Genomic DNA, 25,845 nt, shown 5'->3' on the forward strand with positions numbered 1-25,845 from the left:
CTTCAAGCCACATTCGATTCTGCGATCTAAGGATAATTGATACGCAGCGTTTAGTTAAAGTCCTAAGCTATCAAAGTGAGCTGATGTGCTATAGTGTCCAGACGGCCTTGGCTGTAGGCTTTTATAGCCCTTGTAACTCACACTGCAGAGCTTCAAGTCATGACTTATTGAGAGCCACTCAGCCTATAGTGCTAGCAATTGAACAAGAATGCGTAGTGGTGTGACTATTCTTTTTCTGCAGCCGCTTTAAGCTTTCTCATGCACTCTGGGAACAATGACTTGTATTCACCATTCTCAAATTCTTTCTGCCTGGATGAGCTTATAGTTAAGGCGGCTCTCGCTTTTTGGTGACTAGTCCAATCATCACCAGGTAGATCACTGCCACAGGGGTTTGAAGTAGTCAGATTATAACTTTTTCCCTCCTGTGCTCCAGTGCTTCCTTAAACCATTTAGACCGGGAAAGAATCTTGTGTCATTTTTAGATTTCTTTGGTATTAAAAATAAATAAATAGCAGATTTACAAACTCATGATCTTGACAATCTGAACATTTTTAAAGTTTTTTTAAAGCAAACATTTGTAAAACATGTTCCAGGGACCCCCAGAAGCAAAGATTTGAGTTACAAATGTTCGCTTTAAAGAATATACATTCAAAGATTTGCGCATGATTTAAAAAAGAATAGCAGATCTACAAGCTCGTAGCTTGTATATCTGCTATTTTTGAATAGCCAAAGAAATCAAAAAATGACACGCGATGCGTCCCCGGACTGAACGGGTTAATAAGGGATCAATAGGCGTAGTTGTGGCAGCAGTGGTAATACAATGGTGGTAATTGTAAGGCAGGGCCCTGGGGATGCTTATGTAATTGACCTGGCGTCATGCAGGGTGAGCCTGAAGGCTTCCCCTGACCCATGCACACAAGAGAATCTGATTATGGAGAGTCTGGTGATTAACGCCGGTTACTACGAAAATGGATTCATACTGTAACTCTTAAGTAAAACCCTCACAAAACGGCTTTTGATTAGAAAGCATTTGCTGCTGTGATCAAACGGAAAGCAGCGTTTCAAGTTGAATCTGTGCTTTGTTGGCCTCAGATATGGATATGATAAGGTATGACAGAGCATGGTAAGACTTCCTCGCATGTGACTGAGATGGTGTGTGTGTGTGTGTGTGTGTGTGTGTGTGTGTGTGTGTGTGTGTGTGTGTGTGTGTGTGTGTGTGTGTGTGTGTGTGTGTGTGTGTGTGTGTGTGTGTGTGTGTGTGTGTGTGTGTGTGTGTGTGTGTGTGCGTGCGTGCGTGCGTGCGTGCGTGTTCTATAGGTCTAACTTGACAACAGAGAGCATGTTGTTGTACTGCGAGCGGCACATTTACGAAGGCTCTCTGCCAGAGTTTTTGGTCCACATTTAACCACTTCAACCCTATACTGTGTTGACTGGCGTCCCCCAGGGGACTATACTTGGCCGTCTCCTTTTTTCACCCTAACCCAAATGTCTTTGCCAAAAATAGCCAATCTACAATCTCACAATGAGTTACGTTGCGACGGATTGTGAACTTGTAGATCTGCTATGATTCACCAAATGTTTGCCTATTATGACATGCCCAGAATAGGGACACTAGGGTTCATGTGGTTAAAAATACCACAGAATCAACAAACAGTTGATCAGTCGTTAAGATGAAAAATATATCTGGAAGATGCTCACTCATACTCTCATCAAGGGCTTTTATGAACGCAGACAGGATATTGGAATTGAAAACCTTCCACAACGTTACACCCATTTACTAGGCGAGAGAATCTGAATGTTTCTGTTTCTGTGGCCAATAACATTACTTAGTTCTCTCTGAGGTACGATATTGAATCATCGGAATGAATTGGTGTACGAAATGAACTGGTGTCAATTAAATTAAGTAAAGATTACAATAAGCTACTGAAATATTTCCAGTCCAAAGTGAAAGAGAATTACTTTTCACTCAGAATATTCTATTATATGTCTGTCTGTGTGTCTGTCCCAAGGGGCTAGTATCCGGCTTGTAAATTGAGGCTATATAGGAAGTGTGACAGTTCATATGAATGGCCTGTAGCCTCACTGTTTCACCGCTGTTTCACCCCTGCTGGTTGCAGAAGCAATTGGGCTCTATTCAAGTGGATGGGTTTTTGAACTTTACACATGATTTTATAAACCTAAATAAACATTGTCATAAATACTATATGCTTAGTCGCTAGTTTAAAGTCTTCTTTCAGTCACCATGATATGCGTTTTTGTAAATTATGGTCCCATTTATTTTTAAATTAATTATAAAGTAAGTATGTTTCTACTGGTTCTACCGAGTTGCGGTTTCAGCCAATAGCATTAATTTCCGTTTGCATTTCGGACCGGATATAGAAAGCTATTTGAAATCACTGCAAAATAGGCTTCATTTACGGTCTGTTGAAAACACACTCTATAAGCATGAAATGTACATGATGTACATGAAATACATCAAGCCAATGGCCGTCATACTTTCAATATAGCTTTAGGATTGCCCCAGCAAAGGAAGGATGTTCTGGGTTGACCCGATAGCCGAGTGGTTAGGGTGCATGCCACATAGGCTCCAATGCTAAAGCTGGACCATTTTCTGCATGTCACTCCGATTCTCTCTCTCCCTGTTTCTAAGCTCTTTAGAAAAAAGGAAGAATCTGTCACGTTGAGCAAGAGAGCCCTGAAAACCTGGATCATTGAACATGAGAAGCACACGCACGCATACACACACACACACACACACACACACACACACACACACACACACACACACACACACACACACACACACACACACACACACACACACACACACACACACACACACACACACACACACACACACACACACACACACGTGTATTCCAAGAGGGCTAAGAATAGTGTGATGTATTAGAATCTGCATTTGGGTGGGGTGCCTTGACATTTTGCTCAGTACTGTCTTGGCCTAAGCAGCTCTCTGCGGTTTCCCTCAGCACTTTTTTATTAATTACAAACATTAGCTCATTCTGGCGTGGGACACATTCACTGCTTGCCTGCCAGGTTCTGCATCTCTCACTGGGGATGAAACTAAAGAGAAAAGAGAAAAAAAGGAAAAAGGGGGAGGATGGATGTCGGTGTCTTGTGTTTTCTGTGTGGGTGTTTGAGGAATGGACGCTGGGATCACGAAGGAGTGTACGAGAGAGAGAGCCTCTGTTTTAAACATTCTTGTTCCTCTCTCTGCCTGGGCTGATTGCTTGTTAGCACTGACCCTCTGCACAGCTGTGTGCCCTCGAGGTGTCGTGGCAGGTTTTCCACAGGGTGATGGCCTGTCGTCCCCATGGTGACAGCTGCCAAGCGCTTGCCACAGAAAACAATTGCTAGTTTGGTTTGCGTTTCAAGTGCCTGCGTTGTGTCACTGCGTACCACATAAATAATGTTGAAAAACTAAAACACTGAGGCAGACATGCTGTTCCTGTTCTTTAGTCTTGTTGATATTCTCCAAGTCTGCTTGGGTTGAGGAGGAGTTTTGCTTGAATTGGCCAGCCAAAGTTCCCTTTGGCTTGTTGCGTTGTTATCTCTTCAGCTAATTGACAAATGCCTCTTAAGGGTTCAGAGTATATCTGTCTTTTACACCATAAAAGTCAAGATATGGTGCCCACCCTTTCTTTGATTCTGTTATGTCTGGCAGCCCTTTGACAGGTAACATTAAATAAGTCATTGCCTCAGAATGACTGCTGTATTGCAGAGGCATATTATGAAAATGTGTAGACACATGTATAGAGCTTTATCCTGAACCAAGGCTGTGAAAGAAATAGGAGGTGAAGAGTCAGAAATGTAAAGGGGAGGGGGTAAGGTGGAGAGAACCGAAAAGGAGAGCGCTGTGAAGTGTATAGTGTTTCATTAAAAGCGGATAGGCCTGCGGCCCAAATAGGTGTAAGCGGTCGAGGGGTTCTGTTAAAAGCCCATGCAACTCATAAAGAGGAAGCGTCTGTTCTCCCGTAGAGGAAGTGCAGGTCTTTTAGTCTGGCCCAATAGGGACACTGCTGCTGGCCTCTGGAAGTGACCGAGGCAACCTGGCCCTACCATGTTTCTGGTGTGCACACATTCACTGGCTGCAATTACATTAACATCTGGACCAGGGCTGGGGACTTAAAGCAGACCTGAGAGAGAGAGAGAAGGAGAGAGAGGGGGGTGGGCAAAAAAAAGGAGTGGAGGAATCATCTCGAGGGAGGTGGAGAGTTTGAAAGATAGAAGGGCGGAGGAGGAAGGGAAAAAAAGAGCTGATGTGGCATCAACAGAGGAAGGGAGGTGGAAGAGAGCAACGAGGGTGAAGAAAGGGAGAAGGAAAAAGCGAGCAAGGTTTTGGCCTGCCGGTGTCTCCAGCAGGAGGAAATGCTTAGCACATTTTCCTGCTCCGTGCGCATGGGGGGTTATTTTTAGCCCTGACCGGGGCCCATCAAACATGCCGCATGAGTTTACCAAAAGCAGACAAGGTAAAGGCTGTGCAGTTCATCGCTTGCGGCGGGAGAACGAACTCTACCAATGTGGCGACCAGACGCAGAGCCACAATGCAACACGGCTTCAACTGCGCGGGATGTTATTCTATAGGAGCTAGAAATGGCCATGTCTTTTAAAAGTCCCTGAGCAATCTTCTGAGAGGAAGTAGGGTGTGTTTTCACAGACCCCAAGGAGAGGGAGCAGGAAAGGCAGGGCTTGGGAACCCCCCCCCCCCCCCCCCGCAACACACACACACACACACACACACACACACACACACACACACACACACACACACACACACACACACACACACACACACACACACACACACACACACACACACACACACACACACACACACACACACACACACACACACACACACACACACACACGTTGCCTGACTGGTGTAGTGTAGATGCATTTGCACCATGATGAAATGTCAGGATCTGAGTTCTAAAGACGCTTCAGTCTCTGACTGAATACTTGCATCAAAGTGTCTTTTGCACAGATCTAAGGTTCCCAAAACAAGACTGATGAGTAGGGGTGGCTGTGCCATAGCTACCGCCGCTCCTAGGCTTTGGAATAGCCTGCCCATCCACGTTAGAAGTGCGCATTCAATCGAGATTTTCAAATCCCTACTGAAGAAGACACACTAAAAAAAAAAAAAAGCTGCTTTTTTCATTAGCTTTTAATCACATTTGAGTCTATTGCATTTCTATCTGATTAATGTATGTGACTTTGTTGTTGTTGCACTTGCCTAGCACTTTGGTCAATTGCGATGGTTGTAAAAGTATAAATAAAGTTTGGTTTAATTTGAGTGTGCAGACTTGAACTGATTGATTGATTGATTTTTATAGGAATTGTTTTAGCCCAAAGGCTACTCTTCCAAGTGTCCTTCAGAACAAATACATGTGGATGTTATTTTTTCAATTAACAACGGAGTCAACAAAATGTCAATACTTTGACCAACTGTATGCCTGTCTGTCTGTCCTCATCTGTGCAGTAGTACTGTACTGTACTGTACTGTACTGTACTGTACTGTACTGTACTGTACTGTACTGTACTGTACTGTACTGTACTGTACTGTACTGTACTGTACTGTACTGGACTGTACTGTACTGTAGCAATGTGCTGTATGTGTTGTTGTATACTGTGCTGTATGTTCATCTGTGTGTTTGTCTTCCTGTCTAAATCCAGGGTTCCAACATCACAGACACGTGCACGGAAATGCTGACGCAGGGTGTCCTGCTGAAAATCTCTGCTGGAAACATACAGGAGAGGGTCTTCTTCCTGTTCGACAACCTCCTGGTCTACTGCAAGAAGAAAAACAGGTGTCTTTGCACTTTTACACAAACTGACTTCTGTTAACTGTTCTTTTGAGGGGGAAGGTGGAACAGACAGAGGCATTAAACACATATGAGAGTGTGTGTTTGTCTTAGGGACAGAATAAAATGGTTTATTCCATCCTCCCAGCTAACGGCAGACTAGTACATAGCCATTACATTACTGTCTCCATAAATAATGTAACGCTCCATTTCAATTACGTTCTTTTTTAACCGCTTAAACCCTCTAGCCTTAGTGAAACTGACTCGAGTTACAATTGCACTTGGACTGCTTTCTTCCATCTACACCGAATCTCTACACTGAAAATAGCCAATCTACAAGCTCAAATCGGGTGTTATGCTTGTAGATCAGCTATTTTTGGTGAATGTTCCTCCCAGAATAGACATGCTGGGGTTCAAGTGGGAAGGCTGAGTGTTGCTCTGGTGGAGGTATTTTAGTTGAATTGAGACAGAAATGAGGATTAGAATGAAAACACGGGAGAGTCCATTTTGGCACTCTCAGAGCTGATTTAGTACTATGTGGTTATTTTAGGTGGCGATCGAAACCACTTTCTGAAACACGTGTAAGCTTGTCTTTACATTACACTTACAATCAGCCTAATGGGATTCTATAATTGACCAAATGACATGACATTGGATAGAAAGCACAAGAAGCGCAGCCAGGGAACGCTAACCGACAACCATTTATCCAAATAAGGCGATCTATTTTAAACTATACTATTTTATTCATTCATTCGACCTTTATTTATTTTCTCGGAAATACATTGAGTATTTTCAATGATGCCGAGATTACAAAAGGCATAATACAACAGTGTAATAAATATTGAGAATAAGAACAGCAGGATAAAACAAGTTTATATATTGTGAAAACAAGCAATGAACAGAGCATGGAAAAAATAATACTACTGTATGCTATCTGTGCCACTGTTTTTGTAGAACGCATTGCAGCAGCATGCTGCGTTCTGTGTATGTCTGGCTGCTCTTGCTCACCCACCACTACTACCCCTCTACCACCTGCTTGGCTCTGGCTTTTATCTGCGGGACGGGGAACGTAGTGTGTTTATAGAACAGTACAATTATGTTCCGGAGGTGGAGGTGGGAGGGCATAAATATGTATCCATTCACCACCTCAAATCAAACAAAAAGTATTGCCATGGCATTTTAATCAGTAATTATGCATTCTGTTTGAATGTGTGAGTTTGTTCTTCTGACTTCACTTGGTACCCTGTCACGTAACATGCTAGGAAAATGGAAGAATTCTAATCACGGTGAGAGCGAAGGGAAAAACTTGAGGGGTTCGTTGTTAACTCATCCACTGCCACTGACGTAATAAACGTAATTATTCCTGTTTACCAACCCTGCCACAGACGTAAAAAACTTAATTATTAATAAAAAAATAAAAAAATAAAAAAAACATTTATTATGTTTTTCTTTTTCTTTTTTTGACCCAAAGACCAAGGAGATATGATTTTTCGAAGGAAAAGACTCCCATCCACTTCCTTGTTAACTTAAAGCTTAAAAATTCTGTATCTCAGCTCCAGAGTACTTTTTTTTTTTCAATGAAAAATCTCTGGCAGTGGGCAAACGCGGCCAGCAATAAGTCTGGCAGTGGATGAGTTAAAAGTTGTGGTCTGTGTGTCCTCTTGAATGCAGGCGCTTAAAAAACAGCAAGGCTGCAACCGAGGGCCCCCGTTACCTGTTCAGAGGCAGAATCAACACAGAGGTGATGGAGGTAGAGAACATGGACGATGGCACAGGTGGGTGATTTTGTTAGCAAATTGTTTTAAACTGTAAAATCATTTTGTTTTAACCAAATTGCATATGGAGCTTTCTCTCTCCTTTTCTCTCTGTCAAATGACTGCTGCATGGTTGTTGACTCATGCATACTTTAACCTTTTATAACAACCTATGGAGAAACATGACCTATCTACAAAGCTATTTTCCCTTTAGATACTTAACAGTGGTGGAGTTGCTTGGGACACCACTGCCTGGTACTTGGTGGACCGTAGCTGCTGTGTGTCTTGGCCTCACATAGCCAATGATTATCCTTTATATTTGTAGAAGCCATCATTTCCTCCCCGGTCGGCTGAGATGGGAAGTAATATCGGGTGTTTTTCGGTGAGAGATGGATGGGTTTGGGTCAGAGAGAGCGGATAAACACGGCAGGCGGCGGTGAAGTAACTCGTGGGTGTTCCGCTTCACAGACGGGAGATCTCAATCTGGAACACAGGGCGACAGGAGTGTTTTAGCTCAAATTACAACATAATGAAAGCACTAGGTCCTTTTTGTATTTATTTTTTCCCCCCTTTCCTAGGCACACCGTCAGCATCTTGCGGTTGAAACTGTGCTCGCGAAGGGAAGGCACACGTCGAATCACGCCAGGCAATACCACGGAAAGGACACAACGCTGTACTTATAATTTGAACTGATTGCAATTGATGATTTTAATGGTTGAGTTTATTTGCTTTTTTTGGTGACCTCGGAAACCGCAGAGGTCAAGCGGGCCCGACCGGGGAAGCATTCTCCCCGTGATGGAATTAATGAGCACACAAACGCATATACACGCACACGCGCACACACACACACACACACACGCACACGCACACACACGCACACGCACACGCACACGCACACACACACACAATCAGCGAGGGCATGCACGTACCTCCTCACCTTTGGTCGTTTATTTTCATCTGTTTTGACATTCGTAACATTTCTGTTTTAAGTGTAGAATCAATAGCACCTGTCGGTTTTGGGGAGGTTCAGAGGGCCCTGGTGGTAAATAATTCTGATGGATGCTCTTCTCTCTCCATTTGTGTCCAGTCATTTATCTCATTACAGGAGAGGAGTGATAATCGATGTGGCACTCGAATGGAGAAGGCTCCAGAGGCAGAATTACAGCTTTGTTTGGCTCCTATCAGTAGATGAGAGTCTATAGGGCATGAATGTGCACCTCTATGGACCACATTACTCAGAGTAATGTGTGGTGTTCATTATGAAAGCTTTGTGGGCGCTCAGAAACACTGCTGCACACAGCACCGTATGAGACAATATGTACACAGTAAAATCCTGAGTGTTTCCTCTCTGAATTCAATTAAGACACATTTTACTATAGAAACAGCATTTCATAGAGTTGTCTGTGAACTCTTGTATGGCCTGTCTGTTCTATTGTGTATGCCCCCCACTCTCCCTTTAGTTTTTCTCAGTAATGAGTGGGTCCTGTCTTCTCTGAACCAACTCACTGGGGTCCTGTCTCTTGTTAGATGCATGTTTCATGTGGCAATGCTAATTTTCTCCTCAGCTCAAGTCTGTTTACAATGTCCTCATCAATGCAACCTCAAATTGATGGCACGATGGCTCAAACATTAAAAAAAAGCTTAAAAAATGACACCAAACTGGGATGAGTCAAAGCGGTGGATTAGCATTTTGTCCACCCCTCGTGACGAGAGGTCTTTTAGGACACAAGCGGAGCCCCCTTCTCAATATTCTTGTTTGTGCTCTCCTCTTGTCCTGCAGCTGACTACCACAGCAGTGGAAACATTGTGAACAACGGCTGGAAGATCCACAACACGGCCAAGAACAAGTGGTTCGTCTGCATGGCTAAGACCCCGGAGGAGAAACAGGAATGGCTAGAGGCCATCTTGAAAGAGAGAGAAAGGAGGAAAAGTAAGGAGGTCATTTTTGGTTTAAGGCTTTTGTTTAACTTTTGTTCACTGGACGATTTTGTTGAGGTTTTAATATTACAAATACGAAACTTCCAAATATTTAAAAGTTTAACTTTTAACAATGTGCATCTTCAATGCAATAGTTGAGAATTATTGCTATTTCATTAACCAGTGAAGAGCAATTTCGTGTGTGTGTGTGTGTGTGTGTGTGTGTGTGTGTGTGTGTGTGTGTGTGTGTGTGTGTGTGTGTGTGTGTGTGTGTGTGTGTGTGTGTGTGTGTGTGTGTGTGTGTGTGTGTGTGTGTGTGTGTGCGTGCGTGCGTGCGTGCGTGCGCGCGCAATGTTCATAATCCTGCTCATACATTTGTGAGGTGACCAATTATCTTAAGGAAGGGAAAACTGTATTTTGCCCTTGGTAGCCACAGAATAACCTCCATGATTGATTCACCCTACTTAAACCTATTGTGAACTGGCACTGCTAATTAGCCTGTGAGAGTAAGATATATTAGTCTTCTTCACTTAGTAATTGATGTCACATCCAGACAAGGAGCTGAGTTTAAAGATTAAAATGTGCATGCAGAGCTTTTCTGATTTCTGTCTGTCTGTCTGTCTCTCTCTCTCTCTGTCTCTCTCTCTCTCTCTGTCTCTCTCTCTCTCTCCGTCTCTCTGTTTCTCTCTCTCTGTCCCTCTCTCTTTGTAGCTCTGAGGCTGGGTATGGAGCAAGATACGTGGGTCATGGTGTCGGAGAAGGGAGAGAAACTCTACCAGCTCATGACCAAGAAGGGACACCTCATCAAGGACAGGAAACGCAAGCTCACCACCTTTCCCAAGTGCTTCCTGGGAAGGTAGGCCACACGCCCTCAACCTTGGCACTCATGCCTTGTCCAGTGTGAAAGCGTTTTGACATTGCCATTCTCAGCACGATGAGTCATTATTGCTGTGAATGTCAAGCTAGATGACTGTGCTTCAGTCGAACAGAGATCTAAATTCAATGTAGTGGGTAAATCTGAGTAGAAACAACTCAGAGTAAAATAAATAATTAATAACTGCATTGAACAACCAGTCCAGAATTAAGGCCAGCCCTTCACACTGGGGACTGATAGGATTTGTTTCCAAAGCAATATGCGACCGTTTTCTTTACTGTTCCAGCAACTTGAATTTAGATGTCACCACTCACCAGACGTTATTGGTAGGTGGAGATCTCTGATGACCTGGCTCCTTGAGACTAGTGCTTCTGTGTTCTTAATGGTCGAGGTGAGCAGGAATATGAGTTTCAGATTTACATTGTAAAGTATTCACTTTTGGGTGATGCACAGCATTTGCATATTAAATTCCAGCAGAGCGAATAACAGCATATACTGTACATACCTAATACCTTCAGTCAGAGCTGAATACCCGGCATTTTGGTGCTAAACTCGGGCTGCATTCCTTCGTTCATTCTTTCATTCCTAATCGAGCGAGACATTCTGAAGAGAGCCGAGGGGGGAAGGACACGTTAGCACTCCTCTGTTCAGAAGATCCACCGTTGAGTACAGTATCTGCAGTCAAGTCATGGGGAAATCAACTCCACGCGGACATCGCCGTGAATCTTATTTAAGGATTATTTGGCGTGGTGTCTTGGGACGGAGCGGCTCATTGAAGGCCGATCATAAATCACAGGGAGAAGTCCTTCTGTTGCCCTGCTGACCGATTTACTTTCCCTCCCTCACCGTGTTAGATTAGAATAAGCCTTCCACAGAGGAATCCACCGTAGAGAGGCCATTACGCTGGCTGGAGGGCAGCTGTGTGTGTGTGTGTGTGTGTGTGTGTGTGTGTGTGTGTGTGTGTGTGTGTGTGTGTGTGTGTGTGTGTGTGTGTGTGTGTGTGTGTGTGTGTGTGTGTGTGTGTGTGTGTGTGTGTGTGTGTGTGTGTGTGTGTGTGTGTGTGTGAATGCCTCCATCTATCTGTCAGCCACACTGGCACATACTGTACCTTACAGGGCTTTACACTGTCCAGGTGCGTGTGTGCGTGCGATGAGGCGGATAGGGAACAGTACTAGATGTGGTAGATTTTTGAACTTGTGACATGCACATGTGAACATTTGTACTTAAGCTTAGTTTTTCATTTTTCTCCCAATTTAGTTATGCTAATTCCCCACCATGTGCATTAGTCCCTGTCTCTGCTGATCCCCACAAGTTGTTATGGGGAGGGTGTAGACATACAGTAACCACATGTCTGCTCCATTACACATGACGCCACCAGCCGCTTCTTTTGACCTGACAGTGAGGATTTTCACAGGGAGCATGTAATGCGTGTGGAAAAACATGGTATTCCTCCCAGTTCTGCTCCCTGCTGAACAGGTGCCCCGACCAACCTGCAAGCTGAAGGCACCGTTGAGGATTCAAACCCCCAGTCTCCAGTGGTGCGCACAAACCCACCCCTTGCTTAACTGGATGTCTGTGTCCTTATTTATTTTGCCATTAAAATAGAGCACCATCCACCTTCACTTTTGATTTGATTTGATCCTGCTTTTTGTCATAAGTACACATAAAAATACCCAAAATTTGCAGCTTGGCCTGGACCGCTGGCCTAGCGGGTTCGAGTCCCGATCCTGACGGCCTTTGCTGCATGTCACCCCCCATCTCTCTCCCTGTTTCCTGTCAGCCTACTATCCATAAAGGCATAAAAGCAAAACAAAAAAACTTTCTCTGACAGTTTCCAGGATGCTGCTTTTATCACATAAAAACTTTTGATGTTTAGCCATGCATAATAATATGAGGTTCATATCAGCCTTATCAACAGTCTTCAGTTAAGCTTTTTACAAAAGTGAAAGTAATTAAAAAGTTAGAACGATGTCGGTTTATCTTCTCCTGCATGTAATCCTGTAATGGGAAACAGGGCTTGCATCGTTTCGGCAGTCTATCTGAAGATGTGTGATGATTGGAGGGCATGGGCTGCTAGCTTCAATCTCTAGACTATGTGAGTCTCTGTTCCTCTGGTGCATTACCAGCCTGAACCACCTGATCCCCCGCCTTATCTCCACTCTCAGATAATAAACGTTTCACTGAGCCGGTGAGCCTCAAAGCACTTTACTGTACATTTCGGTGTTATATACCGGAGCACTCAGCCTCTTAGTACATGGAGCCTATACTGTCTGTAAGCTCACTTTCTTAACCCATTCAATCCGGTAACGCATACTGTGTCATTTTAGGTTTTTAGCTATAACCATTATTTTATACTTTGGGCTATTCAAAAATAGCAGATATACAGTACAAGCTCATAGCACATGAGCTTGTATATCTGCTATTTTTGAAAAATCTTGAACATTTTGTGCAAATCGTTGAATATAATATATTTTTCAAAGCGAACATTTGTAACTGATATCTTTGCTTCTGGAGGTCCCTGGAACTAAATATTTGACAAATGTTCGCTTTAAAAAAATACATATTCAAAGATTTGCACATAATTTAAAGATTTTTCAAAAATAGCTGATCTACAAGCTCATAGCGTGGAACTCGGTGCCGCGCTATGAGCTTGTGTATCTGCTATTTTTGAATGGTCAAAGAAATCTTAAAATGGCAGAGATGCGTTCCCGGATTGAATGGGTTAATCACTTAAACCCTATACACTTAGTTGACTGTGGTCCCACACCAAATATTTTGCCAAAAATAGCTTGAGCTTGTAGATCTGCTATTTTTGCCAAATGTGCATGTGAATACAGGGTTTATGTGATTTAAGTTCCTTTCGGCTACTCTGCTGACATTCAATGTCTTAGTGCACATTTTCACTTGCTTGTTCTGCACCCAATTACCATCATCTTTGAACGCTGTAGACCTATGACTGTGGTTGTGAAAGCGAGAATCTAACACCATCTGATGGAGTGTGGCTGAATCAGTGTTATAAAATCAACAGCCATATGGTTATAGCTGAGAGCGATTCCTGCCCGTTTTGGGTTGTAGTTCATAATGACAGCCAACTGTTCCATACAGTATAGTCCCGAAGGCTTACACAGCACACCCGTTTGAAACACGCAGATAGTCTATGAGTATGAATAAAATGAGCCTTGGAGCTGTGGTTCTCTTGATTGTAGTATAGCCTCCTCCGATTCTTCTTGAAAACGCCCAAGTTTAATTTCAGAATGACCCATGGTTTCCATTTGTTTAAAAATTTTAGGGAGATGTTTTGACTGGTAATAATCTGACTCGAGGTACTGCAGCTTAAACAGCCATTTCAACATCATAGTTATTTTTAAAAGCAAGGGAGAGGGAAAAAAAAGCAACCAGAAAGCCCAATTGGACATAGTTGTGGCCGAGTTACATGGTACGGGGGTTTGGAATGGGGAGTAACTTTCTCCTTTGGTCCATGCAGACAATACCAGATCCCTATGCGGTCTGGAACAGGAATTGATCTGTCAGCTGAAAAGATTAAAGGCATCAAACGTTGGTCGTAAGTGGGAGCCTTGTCGACTTAGAGGAGACCATATGGTGTGAGCATGTACCTCAAGGTACAGCTTTTAGAGGTCCTATGAAAGCCTATCCCTCAGTATGCAGCATGGTCCTGCACCTTGAGGATCACTTGTAGATGTGGGGAAAAGGGCATATACTGTACTGTACAGCCCCCAGGTTTATACTCAGTTTCTGTGCAACCTTCTGAGTACAGTACAACCCTTGTCTTGACTTTGGGACTTTTTAGAGAAGATAATATGTAGGCGTGATTGGTGAATTGGAACCAGCGTGGTATGTTCCCTGATGAATGCCATATTGCCTATGGCTTAGAGTCGGCCCACTCCCTCCATTGTGAAATGTTTCTCCTTTATTCTCGCTCTCCTCCTCTTTCGCTCTCTTGATTCTTTGAGGCCCAGAGCTATTTCTGGGTCTCGAACTCCTCCCATTTAAGCGGTAGGGTCTTATTTGTGGTCTGCTTCGTGGGACTGTTTAATTTATCAGAGAGAATGCTTGTGGCAGCCAGCTCCCATTCAGCTGTTATCATCCCATTGTGAAAAGGGGAAAGATGTTCAAGGGACCATATATTTTACCTTTTGCACATTTTGACAGAATGCGCTACCACTATCTCTCTCTCTCTCTCTCTCTCTCTCTCACACACACACACACACACACACACACACACACACACACACACACACACACACACACACACACACACACACACACACACACACACACACACACACACACACACACACACACACATGCACACGCACTGCAACAGATGTTAGTGAAAGGACAAGTTACACATCTTTTGAGGAATGCATACTGTTGCCATAATCCTCAGCTAGCTTCCTTCACTTGGTCCATGTCTCAGATGTTTCATCGCAATAATATTCTGCACAATACTGTATATTGCTGGACCACTTTTAATAACGGTAACATTCAATAAAACAATTGGGATCCGGAAGATAATAGCTCTTCCTTTTCAGAATGTCGACTTTGTATTTACATATAGATTGAAGAAGCCGTTTACAACTTTAATCTGCACAATGCCACAAGAGCCATGCATTGCAAACATTTTGAGTCCCCCGCCCCCATCTCTCTCTCTCTCGCTCTCTGTCTCTTTCCACGACTAAGGTGCAGGGATTGATAAAATGACATTATTGTGACCCTTGCGTGTTCCCTGTATTCTGTTGACTCTAGAATTGGGGTAACAGGACGCGAAGATTGAAAGGCGGAAGAGTGAAAGACCAGGGTAGATTGGCCGTAGATTGTTTTCCTGAAAAACGTTCAACGTCAAACCCTCAACAGCCTGCTGATGGCTCTACGGTGACACCCGGCCCCGCCATCACAGGCTGGAAGGGGATACCACAGAATTCCACTGGTACTGCTGGCCATGTTTGTTTGGCTTCTGTGGGGAGACAGAACATCAAGGATCGTAATCAGATATGCTACTGATGTTCCCCTTGTTTCTCTGTCTGTCTGTCTGTCTGTCTGTCTGTCTGTCTGTCTGTCTGTCTGTCTCTCTCTCTGTCTGTCTGTCTGTCTGTCTGTCTGTCTGTCTGTCTGTCTGTCTGTCTGTCTGTCTGTCTGTCTGTCTGTCTGTCTGTCTGTCTGTCTGTCTGTCTCTCTCTCTCAATCTCTTTCTTTCTCTCTATCTATCCATCTCTTTGTGGATTGCTGAATTATAGAGAATTATCCTATTTAGTCCATTTTGTCTCAGAGTGGTTGTTGTGTCTTTCTTTATCGCAGTTGTAAATGATGCACACCAAACAAAAACAAAAATCCTCTTTGCATTTTTCTTCCTACGTCTGGGAGTTTAAAACACACTTCAGTGTTGCTTGATTTTCTGCTGTCACTCGGCACCAGATTTCAAGATAGAACAAGGCCAAACAGTTGGAGTAAGCCCTGCTGGTTGTTTTAATAAACAGACGGTGGCCCCCAATAGTAAATAAATCATCATGTCTCTTTGCCAAGACGGTGTTTGTTGCCATAGTCACATGAGTTTATGGTAAATGTTATTCATTAAGTCCTGAAAGCTCTGTGGTTTGTCTGCCACCAGGGCTTCTTGATTTTCTTATTTCTTTCCACTGCTTCCACATTGACATAGGTAGGTTCATTGATCATTGATTGAGATGATTTCACAGATTGCTAATTCATTGAGATTCACATCAACTTCCTCTTCTAGAGATGTTTGGTTTTGAATAATTCAGCTACACGTATCCTTGAGCCTTGTGAAAAGCAAACGTGTCCTGAGTGCTTCTAAAGGAGAGCACATTCCATGGAGACTGTTACACTGTGAAATCCTGCTAATTTAATAGAAAATTGACCTGTGAGTGCATAATGTTGTTTTGCTTTTTCCTCAGTGAGTTTGTGTCCTGGCTGATGGAGATCGGTGAGACGGACAACCCAGAGGAAGGAGTGCACCTGGGACAGGCTTTGCTGGAGAACGGAATCATCCACCATGGTAGGTTCTCCTCTAGAGATGCACAGCATGCCTCAAGAGTAGACCCGTCAGATTCTTGTGGACAGTGGTGTAAAGTAACTAAGTACATTTACTACAAAAGTACAATTTTGTGGTGTTTTTTACTTTACTGGAGTATTTCTAATTTTCAATACTTTAGTTACTTTGCAGATATACATTATTATATTATAAAACCTACATTAACCACTTTAACCATATTTTTTACATAGTCTATTTGAAAATAGCCGATCTACAAGCTCACAACGCGTCGCATCGCGACACGTTGTGAGCTTGTAGATCTGCTATTTTCAAATGTTTTAGTACTTTTACTTTTGGTACTTTAATTATATTTCCATGCCAATACTTTTGTACTTTTACTCACAGGCCTTTTAGTTGTAACAGAGTATTTTCATATTGTAGTATTGCTACTTTTACTGAAGTAAAATATCTGTAAAATATATATTCCACCACTGCCTGTGGATTTGTGTCACACAAAAAAAAATCGGAATTATCAATTTGGGTAGAAGATGCCTGTTTGGCAAAATTAACATTATTCATTATATATTTGTCTCTGGTTTAAATATTCATGCAAAAGCAGGTCTACTTTCTCTAATTTCTCACCACATCAGGTGGTTGTGTGGGTGGGTGAACAGCAGATGCTGCCGGGTGGTGTCAGAGGTGACCCACTCACCCCTCATCTCTTGTTCTTTACCTCGCCTTCCTACACCGCAAAATCCTGAGTGTTAATTAGCTCTGAGAGTAGCCATTTTTACGCTCCAGATTTACTACAGATGTTTCCTTCCTTTGCTGCTCTACATGAACAATTACGCCATGTACAATATAAGTGACATTGCATTACGCACACAGTAGACGGCACGCAAGTGGTTTACATTTACGGTTGCACCCTGGCTTGACTTCTAACTGCGTGTATTGAACATCCCTCATTCAACAAGTTAAGCGTTTTACAACAGTGATCTCACCGCTCGGGTTGCGTTTGCAGATCTCGTATTCACGTCTCAGCAGATGTCCGACTTAAAAACTCCCTGTGACACGTTGTTTAGGCAAGGGATTATAAATATTAATCCCTTCTCGCCCCAGTGTTTGTGTAATATCGGTTCAATGGCTGCGTAGTGGCCTCGGATGAGAATTGTGCAATGTGTTGAGGTGGCGTGCTGGTTGACGCACTGCATTCGCACTTAATGGTGCGTACTGCGCTCAGTATGTATTTTTCCTCAAAAGACTGGGGCCGGTGGCCAGGCCTGGATCTTAAATTACTCTGGGGTTCTTTATTGCTTCCTAACAGAGAGAAATGAGATCGGGCTTTGAGGCTCTCCCTGACAGAGAGGAATAGCTCCAAGGGCCAGTGAGCTTGCTTTTCATAAGGACGTTAATGGAACCTTCATGGTTCTACAGCCAAAGACACAGAGCCAACTGCATTCTATTAGGTGGGGGCTTCAACAAAGCCCCCTAAAGCAAGCAGAGTGGGATGGGGTGGGTGGGTGGCTTTCAGCAGTGTTATCTTTGACCCCTCGTGTGTTTGGGAGGCTCCTCCAGGCTGGAAGGCTGGGTTTTGGAGTGAGTTTATTTATTTTTTGCCAGCTTCAGTCGCTGCGCTAGTTGTGACTTTTTCGTGACTTTCTCCTCATTGGCTGTCCTTTAAGCCAATGGGGAGTCCGCAATGCCTTCCCATACTCTGAACTGCTGTGTTGCGTCATCATTGCAATAGTTATGTTAATACTGCAGTTTTTATAGTAGTAGTAAGTTATTTTTGTTTATGTTTACAGTTAGATGTTGGATTGTTTGTGCCTGTATGAGTGCATGAATATCGCCCTTTTGTCCGCTATTCTTTAGTTCTTTTCCCTTGCTTTAGTTTGCATGAAAAATGTATTGAAAGTGTTCATTTAGATGCTTGCTTGAAGTGTAGAGTGTGTCTGTGTCTACTGTAAGTTAGTATAGCTGTTGTGCTGAATTTGGTGACCTATCAAATTCTTAAAGTCTGAGTTTAATTTGGTACGTTTTTTTTAATAATGTTGTAAGATTCATGATTGACTTTTCAAGGGTTTTAGCTTGGCTCAAGCTGGTATAATTTGGTTGATTGGTTGAATATTTTATTAGACAGAAATGTAAAAACAGCACGAGTACAGTCAAACACTTTGTCTAAAAGGATGACACCAAAAAAATCCATGCTGTCTTGTTTCCATTGGGGTAATATGACTGTGACTGTGTCATTCTTGTTAAATTCACGGTTAATACGGCTCTTTTTAAGGTTGGTGGAGGGTTAACATCACTTTGTGTCTGCCATCGCCTTCATTCAGTCACAGTCCTTTCTGTATGTGATGAATTGCAGTCACAGACAAGCACCAGTTCAAGCCTGAGCCTGTGCTGTATCGCTTTCGCTATGATGATGGCACCTACCACCCCAGAAGTGACATGCAGGATGTCATCTCCAAGGTAACAGCAGTTGCGCAACAGTCATTCTCATATTCAAACCATTTCTAAGTGTACACTACAGTACTTAATAACCTTAAACAGCAAAATAAAAGTAATAGAAATAGGCAATAGGCAAGGTATATTTACCGTGTTGGAACATTAGATTAATTTAATGCTTTTTACTACTGTCATTTCTAAACTCTCTCTCTCTCTCTCTCCTCTCTCCTCTCTCCTCTCTCTCATCTCCTCTCTCTCTCTCTCAGGGGGTCAGATTGTTCTGTCGTCTTCACAGTCTCTTCACTCCTGTCGTCAGGTATCCGTCCATTTTCTTTTATGGCCCATTTCACTTGTCCCTCCACAGCTCGTCGCTGGCAGGCAGGTTGGCAGGCTTAAAAATAACCTAAATATAGCTCCAGCTAGTACGCCAAAAGTTTAAGAATTCAGACCAGAGCGGCACGGAGGATGGAAGTACTGCATGCCAGTGAACTATAAGCCTATTGTTTTCAAGAGGAGCTAACATGGGAGGGACTGGCATAGAGTGTGATATAGTGTGGCAGGGCCTGTGGGTGATAGCACTTGGCAGGACTTGTCTGCACCATTCCCTTTTGTAGAGGACAGATGCAAAGTCAAAGGATTGGGCCTCACATACACAGATACGCACACGAGCCATCTGGACACTTGGACATGGAAAGCGATAACATTGCTAGCATTCCCTTTCTCTTTCATTCTCTTTTGCCTTTTGAGCATTCACTGCTTATACATTCCCACCATTTTATACTGCTTTGACAACATACGGTAATAGATAACATTTGTCTATCATGAAAGGCTAACCAAAACAATTCAGAATAGACATTTGTGTCTCGTTCGCTGATGATCTTCACAAATGGATCTTCAAAGCAGGGATGACTGTGTGTTCTCCTTGAGCCTTGCGTCTTCCTGAGCAAGACAAATCCACTGAGTGCTGCCCTGTGGTTGCGCAATCATTATTGCGGCGTCAGACGCCTGCTGCGGTGTGCATTCTGCTTGCTTTAACTGTTATATTACTCTGGCTGATACAAAGTGTCACTGACTTGCATCAAGTTATGTCACTTGTTCACATTGGAAGTGTCAAATAGTCTCTTATTTTGGGCTGCACCAGCACCGCAATCCAATGTGACCAAGTAGCCTAACTTGATGCACGTCAGTGACACTTTTGTATCTGCCAGAGCATTTAGTTAGTAAAATAGCAGGTAAAGCAAGCAGTTTCCACACCGCAACAGAAGTCTGACACCGCAGTTATGATTGCGCCACGGCAGTGTTCTTTGGATTTGTCTATAGGCTTTTAACTGCATGCTCTCTGCTCCCCCATACACACACTGTGTGTGTCCATGCTGATATGTTTGGGTCATGCTGCTCAATCCATTCATCACAGCTACAAAGACAAGACTCATGCCTATGTCGAGGCATGGTGCAGAGCTGTATTCAGGGCATTCAGCTGGAATGGATGGGACATGCGCAGTTCACCGCGCGTGACCAATTACACATGTCATGGCGTATTGATCCTGTGGTCTCGATGGCCTGACACAAAGTAGTGCGGCAGACAGCAGACATCCATTTGAATTCTCCAGCCTGTAACACATTGCAAAATAGGCCCTGTGGAGATTGATGGCTTTGAGGCAGCTCATATTAAAGCTGAATGGAGTTATCTGCTTTATTTTTAAAGTGCGATATGATTTGTACATACGGTACATGTAGAGCGATAATATCAAACTCTTCATTATTCAGTCTCCATGTGTCTTGCGGTTGGCAATTACTGCTGATGTGTGCCAGAAACATCCAACATGGCCTTGCAATAGGCCCTACAACCCAAATGCAAAGCAGGTGTGTTTGGGGCGATCTTGGCACTTGTTCCCCTTACACGTTTAATGAAACATCCCATTGTTTGACAGTGTGCAAAAACATAGACAGAAGTGGAGCACGTGCACTTTATAGGTGTAATTTGTCGGCATGCTTTGGTTTTTGCTGTTGTTCTTGTGAATTCCATTTTAACAGTGTTTGAGGTACGGTCTGTTAATGTGTTGTACCACAAAGGTTCTGGCCCACGCTGGCTGTTTATGTTGGATCTCAAATGGCCCTAAGCACAGCTTTGAATTAACCCCTGTGAAACTCTTCCGTAGCTGGAGAGACCACATTGATGCTCCATGGATTTGAGCATAGTTCTTCTGTCTGATCTGACAGCCATATGACTTCAGGGTTGACTTGGTGTGTGTGTGTGTGTGTGTGTGTGTGTGTGTGTGTGTGTGTGTGTGTGTGTGTGTGTGTGTGTGTGTGTGTGTGTGTGTGTGTGTGTGTGTGTGTGTGTGTGTGTGTGCGTGCGTGCGTGCGTGCGCGGTGTGTGTGTGTGTGTGTGTGTGTGTGTGTGTGTGTGCATGGGTGCGCGTATTGGTGCTTGGAGTATTGTCAGCATTCAGTCCATTGCTGTCTGTGTTGGGGCCAAAACCGCCACAGACGTAGAAAGTCTGTGTCTCTGTGTGTGTCTTGTCTTCCTGCTGTAGCTGTGTTTGTGTGTGTGTGTGTGGTGTAGTGTAGTGTGTGCCAGAGTGTCTGTGCAGCGCAGTGCATTCTCACTGAATGTCCCGAACAATGCGTCCCGGGGCCTGGGAATGCCAGGGTTTAATTGGACCAACCAGCCCTTGCCTAATTAGGTGGAATTTCCTGGCAGAGTGAGAAATGAGGAGTGGGGGATGGAGGGTGAGGTCTGTGTGTGTGTAAGTGTGTGTGCGTTTTTGTGTGCGTGCGTGTTTGTGTGCGTGTGTGCGGGGGGGGGGGACTAGACAGCCCATTTCCCCAAGAAGAAAGCTGTGAATTCAGGCCCTCAAGGGTATCTGATTCCCTTGTATGAAATATTGAACCCCTTAACAGGCTAGCGCCCTTCAGACACAGGTATGCATTCATGCATCGGATGAGAAGGTGCTTAAGATATTAACATGGAAAGGCTGCAAACTGAGAGTCATCTGAAAAACACTCTTGAATTATTTTAATGAAGAACGGAAGAAGAATATTATAACAACTCTGGGAAAATAGTACTGTTGCTTTGTTATGCTTATACATCTTTCAGCAGCTCAATATTTATGGATTGTGCATAGTCAATTTAATTTCTAAAGCACATTTAAATTTAAAACCATTTAAATTTAAAACCAAAGTTGATGTACAACATGTGAGTATGTTATACAGCAATATAACAGACAGACAATAACACGAAAAAAAACGTAGAATTTAAAACATAACACAACAATAACATTAGTTATTTACTCAGGATTTAAAAAACGCTAATTAAATGCTAGGGCTTTCAGTTTGAAACAACCAAGGAAAGTACAGCATGGCCTAGGCCATCAATTTACCCTTCACAAAAAAAGTACTGCCAACTTCCCAGGCTCTTTTCCATTCGCAGCGGGCAAGTTGAGCAATAAGCACCTCCCCTTTGACCTCTCCCTCTGCTACTTGCTCCACAGATTGGCGCTGCCCTTATGCCAGGCATATGGCTGCCCCACCGGACCTCATTTTTCACTCTGACAACTTCAGTGAACATCCACCCTCGTTAGTTTCCCCATTGCATGGCACGGCAGAGCATCGTGCCTAACCAGTGTATACCAACACTCCACCCGCCTCGCAGACCGAACCCGGTCTGTCAAATGCACTTATGCAACAGAATGTTCCTTTATGGGACTGGCGTGTGTATGTGTGTTTGTGTTGGGGGGGGTTGTGTGATTGCCCTCTCACGCTCCACATTCTGGTGAGCTGCAGACAGCTGAGATTGGACTTTTATTTGGCCCACATGTTGTGTTTGACTTCTCTGGTCTGTGTGTGTGTTTGTGTGTGTGCGCGAGTGTGCGTGTGTGCGTGCGCGCGCGCGTGTGTGTGTGTGTGCGTGCGTGTTTGAGGTTGTCCGTGTGTCTTAAATATGCGCATGTGTGGGGTGGTCTACTGTATGTGTGAGTGAGTGAGGTAAAGTGAAGTGAGTGAATGAGTGCTTGCTTGCTTGCTTGCTTGCGTGTGGTGGATCTGTGTGAGTGGTGTAAGTTGCGGGCGGCCCTGGACTTTCCCGGGCCTGCTGTTTCGGCCCCTGCGTGTCCCCGGGGAGACCCCGGCGTTCATGGGAAAGTCACAGCTCTATTTCAGACAGCATTCCGGGGGTCTGGCAGGCAGAGAATCTGGCCGTGTGGTGGTGGTAACACTGAGAGCAGCAGAGCAACGCGTCAGTGACATGGTGCTCCGTGGGGCCAAACACACTTTAGAGCCCTGACCTGACCGAGCCCTTCGCGGACTGCGATGCCTTTTGGCTGTTGACGGCCAAAAGAAAACCCAATTTGACATAACCACGCAACCGCCAATGTTTTTTAAAAGTGACCACCAGTAACTGAGTGGAATTTAAACAGTCCGACTGTACGTCATCATGGTCTCGAGTCTCTGGCCATCGCAATGGAGCAGGCCTGATGCCTGATGAATGCTACTGCTGCACATGTCATGTGTCTGACCACTGGACCTCAGCTGAACTAAGGGAATAGAATAGAATAGCACTTGTATGTTCAGGGGAGGATAATATTTTAACGTCTTGTTGTTTGTCCTCATCCAGGGACAAGGATTACCATCTGCGGACGTACAAATCAGTGGTGATGGCCAACAAGCTGATTGACTGGCTCATAGCTCAGGTAAGCGTGCCCAGCGTGCGTCTCTTCCTTTACGTGTCACTTTCTGCATACCCCTCCCCCGTTGGCATCCGAGCATATTGGAAACACATTCGCCGCCGCTCGCCCACCTGGAAGCACAGGGGAGATGAAAGAAGACTATGAGGAGCAGGGGGAAGAAAGAGAGGGAAGCGGCTGTTGTCATAACAGGCGGGTCACTTCAAATATGCAACAGAGGAAAGAGACTGAGCCACGCACACACACACACACACACACTCACACAGACACACACACACACACTCACACAGACACTCACAGCGGTCCTTATCCTCTCGGAGGAGTAAAAAGGAAACGGAGAGGGAGAATTGATTAGATGACTGAGCTTTATTGGCTTGGACAGGGAGCTTTGAGGTCAACAGATTGATAGTCTTGTCTGGGACAACGGCACAGAAATGGCGCGTAGTGTTTGACAGCAGAATCAACGCCAGACGTTACAGCCATGTGTGTGTGTGTGTGTGTGTGTGTGTGTGTGTGTGTGTGTGTGTGTGTGTGTGTGTGTGTGTGTGTATATCTTATGTACGTGTGAGTGTGTGTGTGGGCTCGCATGACCTAGGTCGGCGGAGGGGCGGAGGGGCTGTCTCCCCTTCTGTGGGACTTCAAGGACCGTCACACAGCCGTCTAGACATCTCTCTGATTGTGTTTGTTTGTGAATAAGTGTGGTGTGGCTCTGGTCTGAATGTGTGTAATCTGTGTATATATACAGCACATATCGATATAATATATATATGTATTAGGGGTGGGACGATATATCGATATTGCGATATATCGCAATACTTTCTCCCGCGATAAATAATCGATATACTGCCGGAAAAAAACGGTATTAAAAAAAAAAAAAGTTTGTGATACGTTGTTTTTCCGACTGTATTTGTGTATATAGAGTCCGACCGATATATCGGTCACCGATATATCGGTACCCGATATGGCCTTATTTGGTTATATCGGATCATATCGTATATGACCGATATGAAAAAAAAAAAAAAAATCTCAAAAAGCACTTTGCTGGTGTAATTATATATTTTGTCCAGCAGAGCGCGCTGGGCTTGTAGATCTGCTACTAGATCTGATTGTCCTATAATAATAATGATAGGCTGAGGTGAGGCTATACTCACTTCTATTTTAGCGTCGTCATTTAATTTTGGCTTAGTTTGTTACGCCTCAAACAAAAACAACACCACCACAGCTGTAGTGTTAATTAATTAATTGTCTCCATAGCGGGTTTGCGTATTAAGTAAAAGTATCAATACTGTAATATAGAAATACTCTGTTACAAGTAAAAGTCCGGAATTAAAAAAAATCTGTAAAGTAAAAGCAGAGTCCTGCACGGGTCCAATGTTGAGAACCCGCGCTGCCCGTCAATAATCAGATCTGCAGAGTAGACCCACCCGTCACCCTGGCCGTGATTCTTTCAAAATACGAACCAGAACCGCCCGCGTCCGCCCGTCAAATAATGGACCTGTTGTCCGCCCGTTTACCCATGATTACATGCAGAGTAAAATGTAAATAGCCTACAGACAGTCACTCAATTTAAAAGTGTGTTGAAAAGGATAGCTAGCAGCCTTCAACAATAGAGCTACATTCAGTGTACAAGTGAAGACGGAGGAGCGAGCTTTAGCCACACGCGCGAACGCGCACATACGCAGTAAGCATGTGTCATTGTTTACGTCTCAGATGGTTTTAATTTGAAGGTTTAACAGGATGTTCGATGTGTTTTGTGAGTTAAGATAACTGACCAGCGTGCTCCATGCCGTTGTGCTGTGTTAAGTTACACAAGTGACGTTGTTTTCGCGGAGACAGGGCTCTCTGATTTTCACAATAAAACGTTACCTACCCGCGTTTAGTTCAGAACCGCCCGTCGGTATATTTTACACCCGTTTTCACCCATCAAACGATTGCAGGACTCTGACTTAAAGTACAAAGTAGAAAGTACTACTCATTATGCAGAATGTCCTGTTCAACAAGATTTCAAATGGATAAAAATCTTTGGAAAATAGCAGATCTACAAGCTTGTAAATCTGCTATTTTCAAATGGCAGAAATCAATGTATATAGGGCTGAAGTGGTTAATGTGTGTTTTGTTTATAATATTCTAGATCTTAATCTACAAAGTAACTAGTAACTAAAGTTTTCAAATAATTGTAGTGGAGTAAAAGTATAATATTTGCCTAGTCTGAGATGTAGTGGAGTAGAAGTAAAAGTGTTGAAAATTGGAAATACTTTCCAATACTTTACTATTACTAAATATAAATAATAGTAAAAAAAATACCTCAAAAATACTTAAACATTTCCTAAGTACA

The 25,845-nt window shown here is 43.7% G+C and overlaps 1 protein-coding gene across 1 annotated transcript in view; it reads left to right on the forward strand.

Moving 5' to 3' along the window:
• prex2 (phosphatidylinositol-3,4,5-trisphosphate-dependent Rac exchange factor 2) overlaps nt 1–25,845 on the forward strand; it is a 160,083-nt gene that overhangs the window by 41,091 nt on the left and 93,147 nt on the right. Inside the window, exons 7-14 of the mRNA XM_084048787.1 lie at nt 5,698–5,831; nt 7,497–7,600; nt 9,360–9,509; nt 10,208–10,352; nt 16,301–16,401; nt 18,746–18,849; nt 19,092–19,141; nt 23,441–23,516. Of these exons, the coding sequence (XP_083904913.1) occupies nt 5,698–5,831; nt 7,497–7,600; nt 9,360–9,509; nt 10,208–10,352; nt 16,301–16,401; nt 18,746–18,849; nt 19,092–19,141; nt 23,441–23,516 (864 nt within the window). The remainder of the gene's footprint in view (nt 1–5,697; nt 5,832–7,496; nt 7,601–9,359; nt 9,510–10,207; nt 10,353–16,300; nt 16,402–18,745; nt 18,850–19,091; nt 19,142–23,440; nt 23,517–25,845) is intronic.

Source organism: Gymnoscopelus microlampas (genome assembly GCF_963454915.1).
Source record: "Gymnoscopelus microlampas genome assembly, chromosome: 22".
NCBI classification, from domain to species: Eukaryota; Metazoa; Chordata; class Actinopteri; order Myctophiformes; family Myctophidae; genus Gymnoscopelus; species Gymnoscopelus microlampas.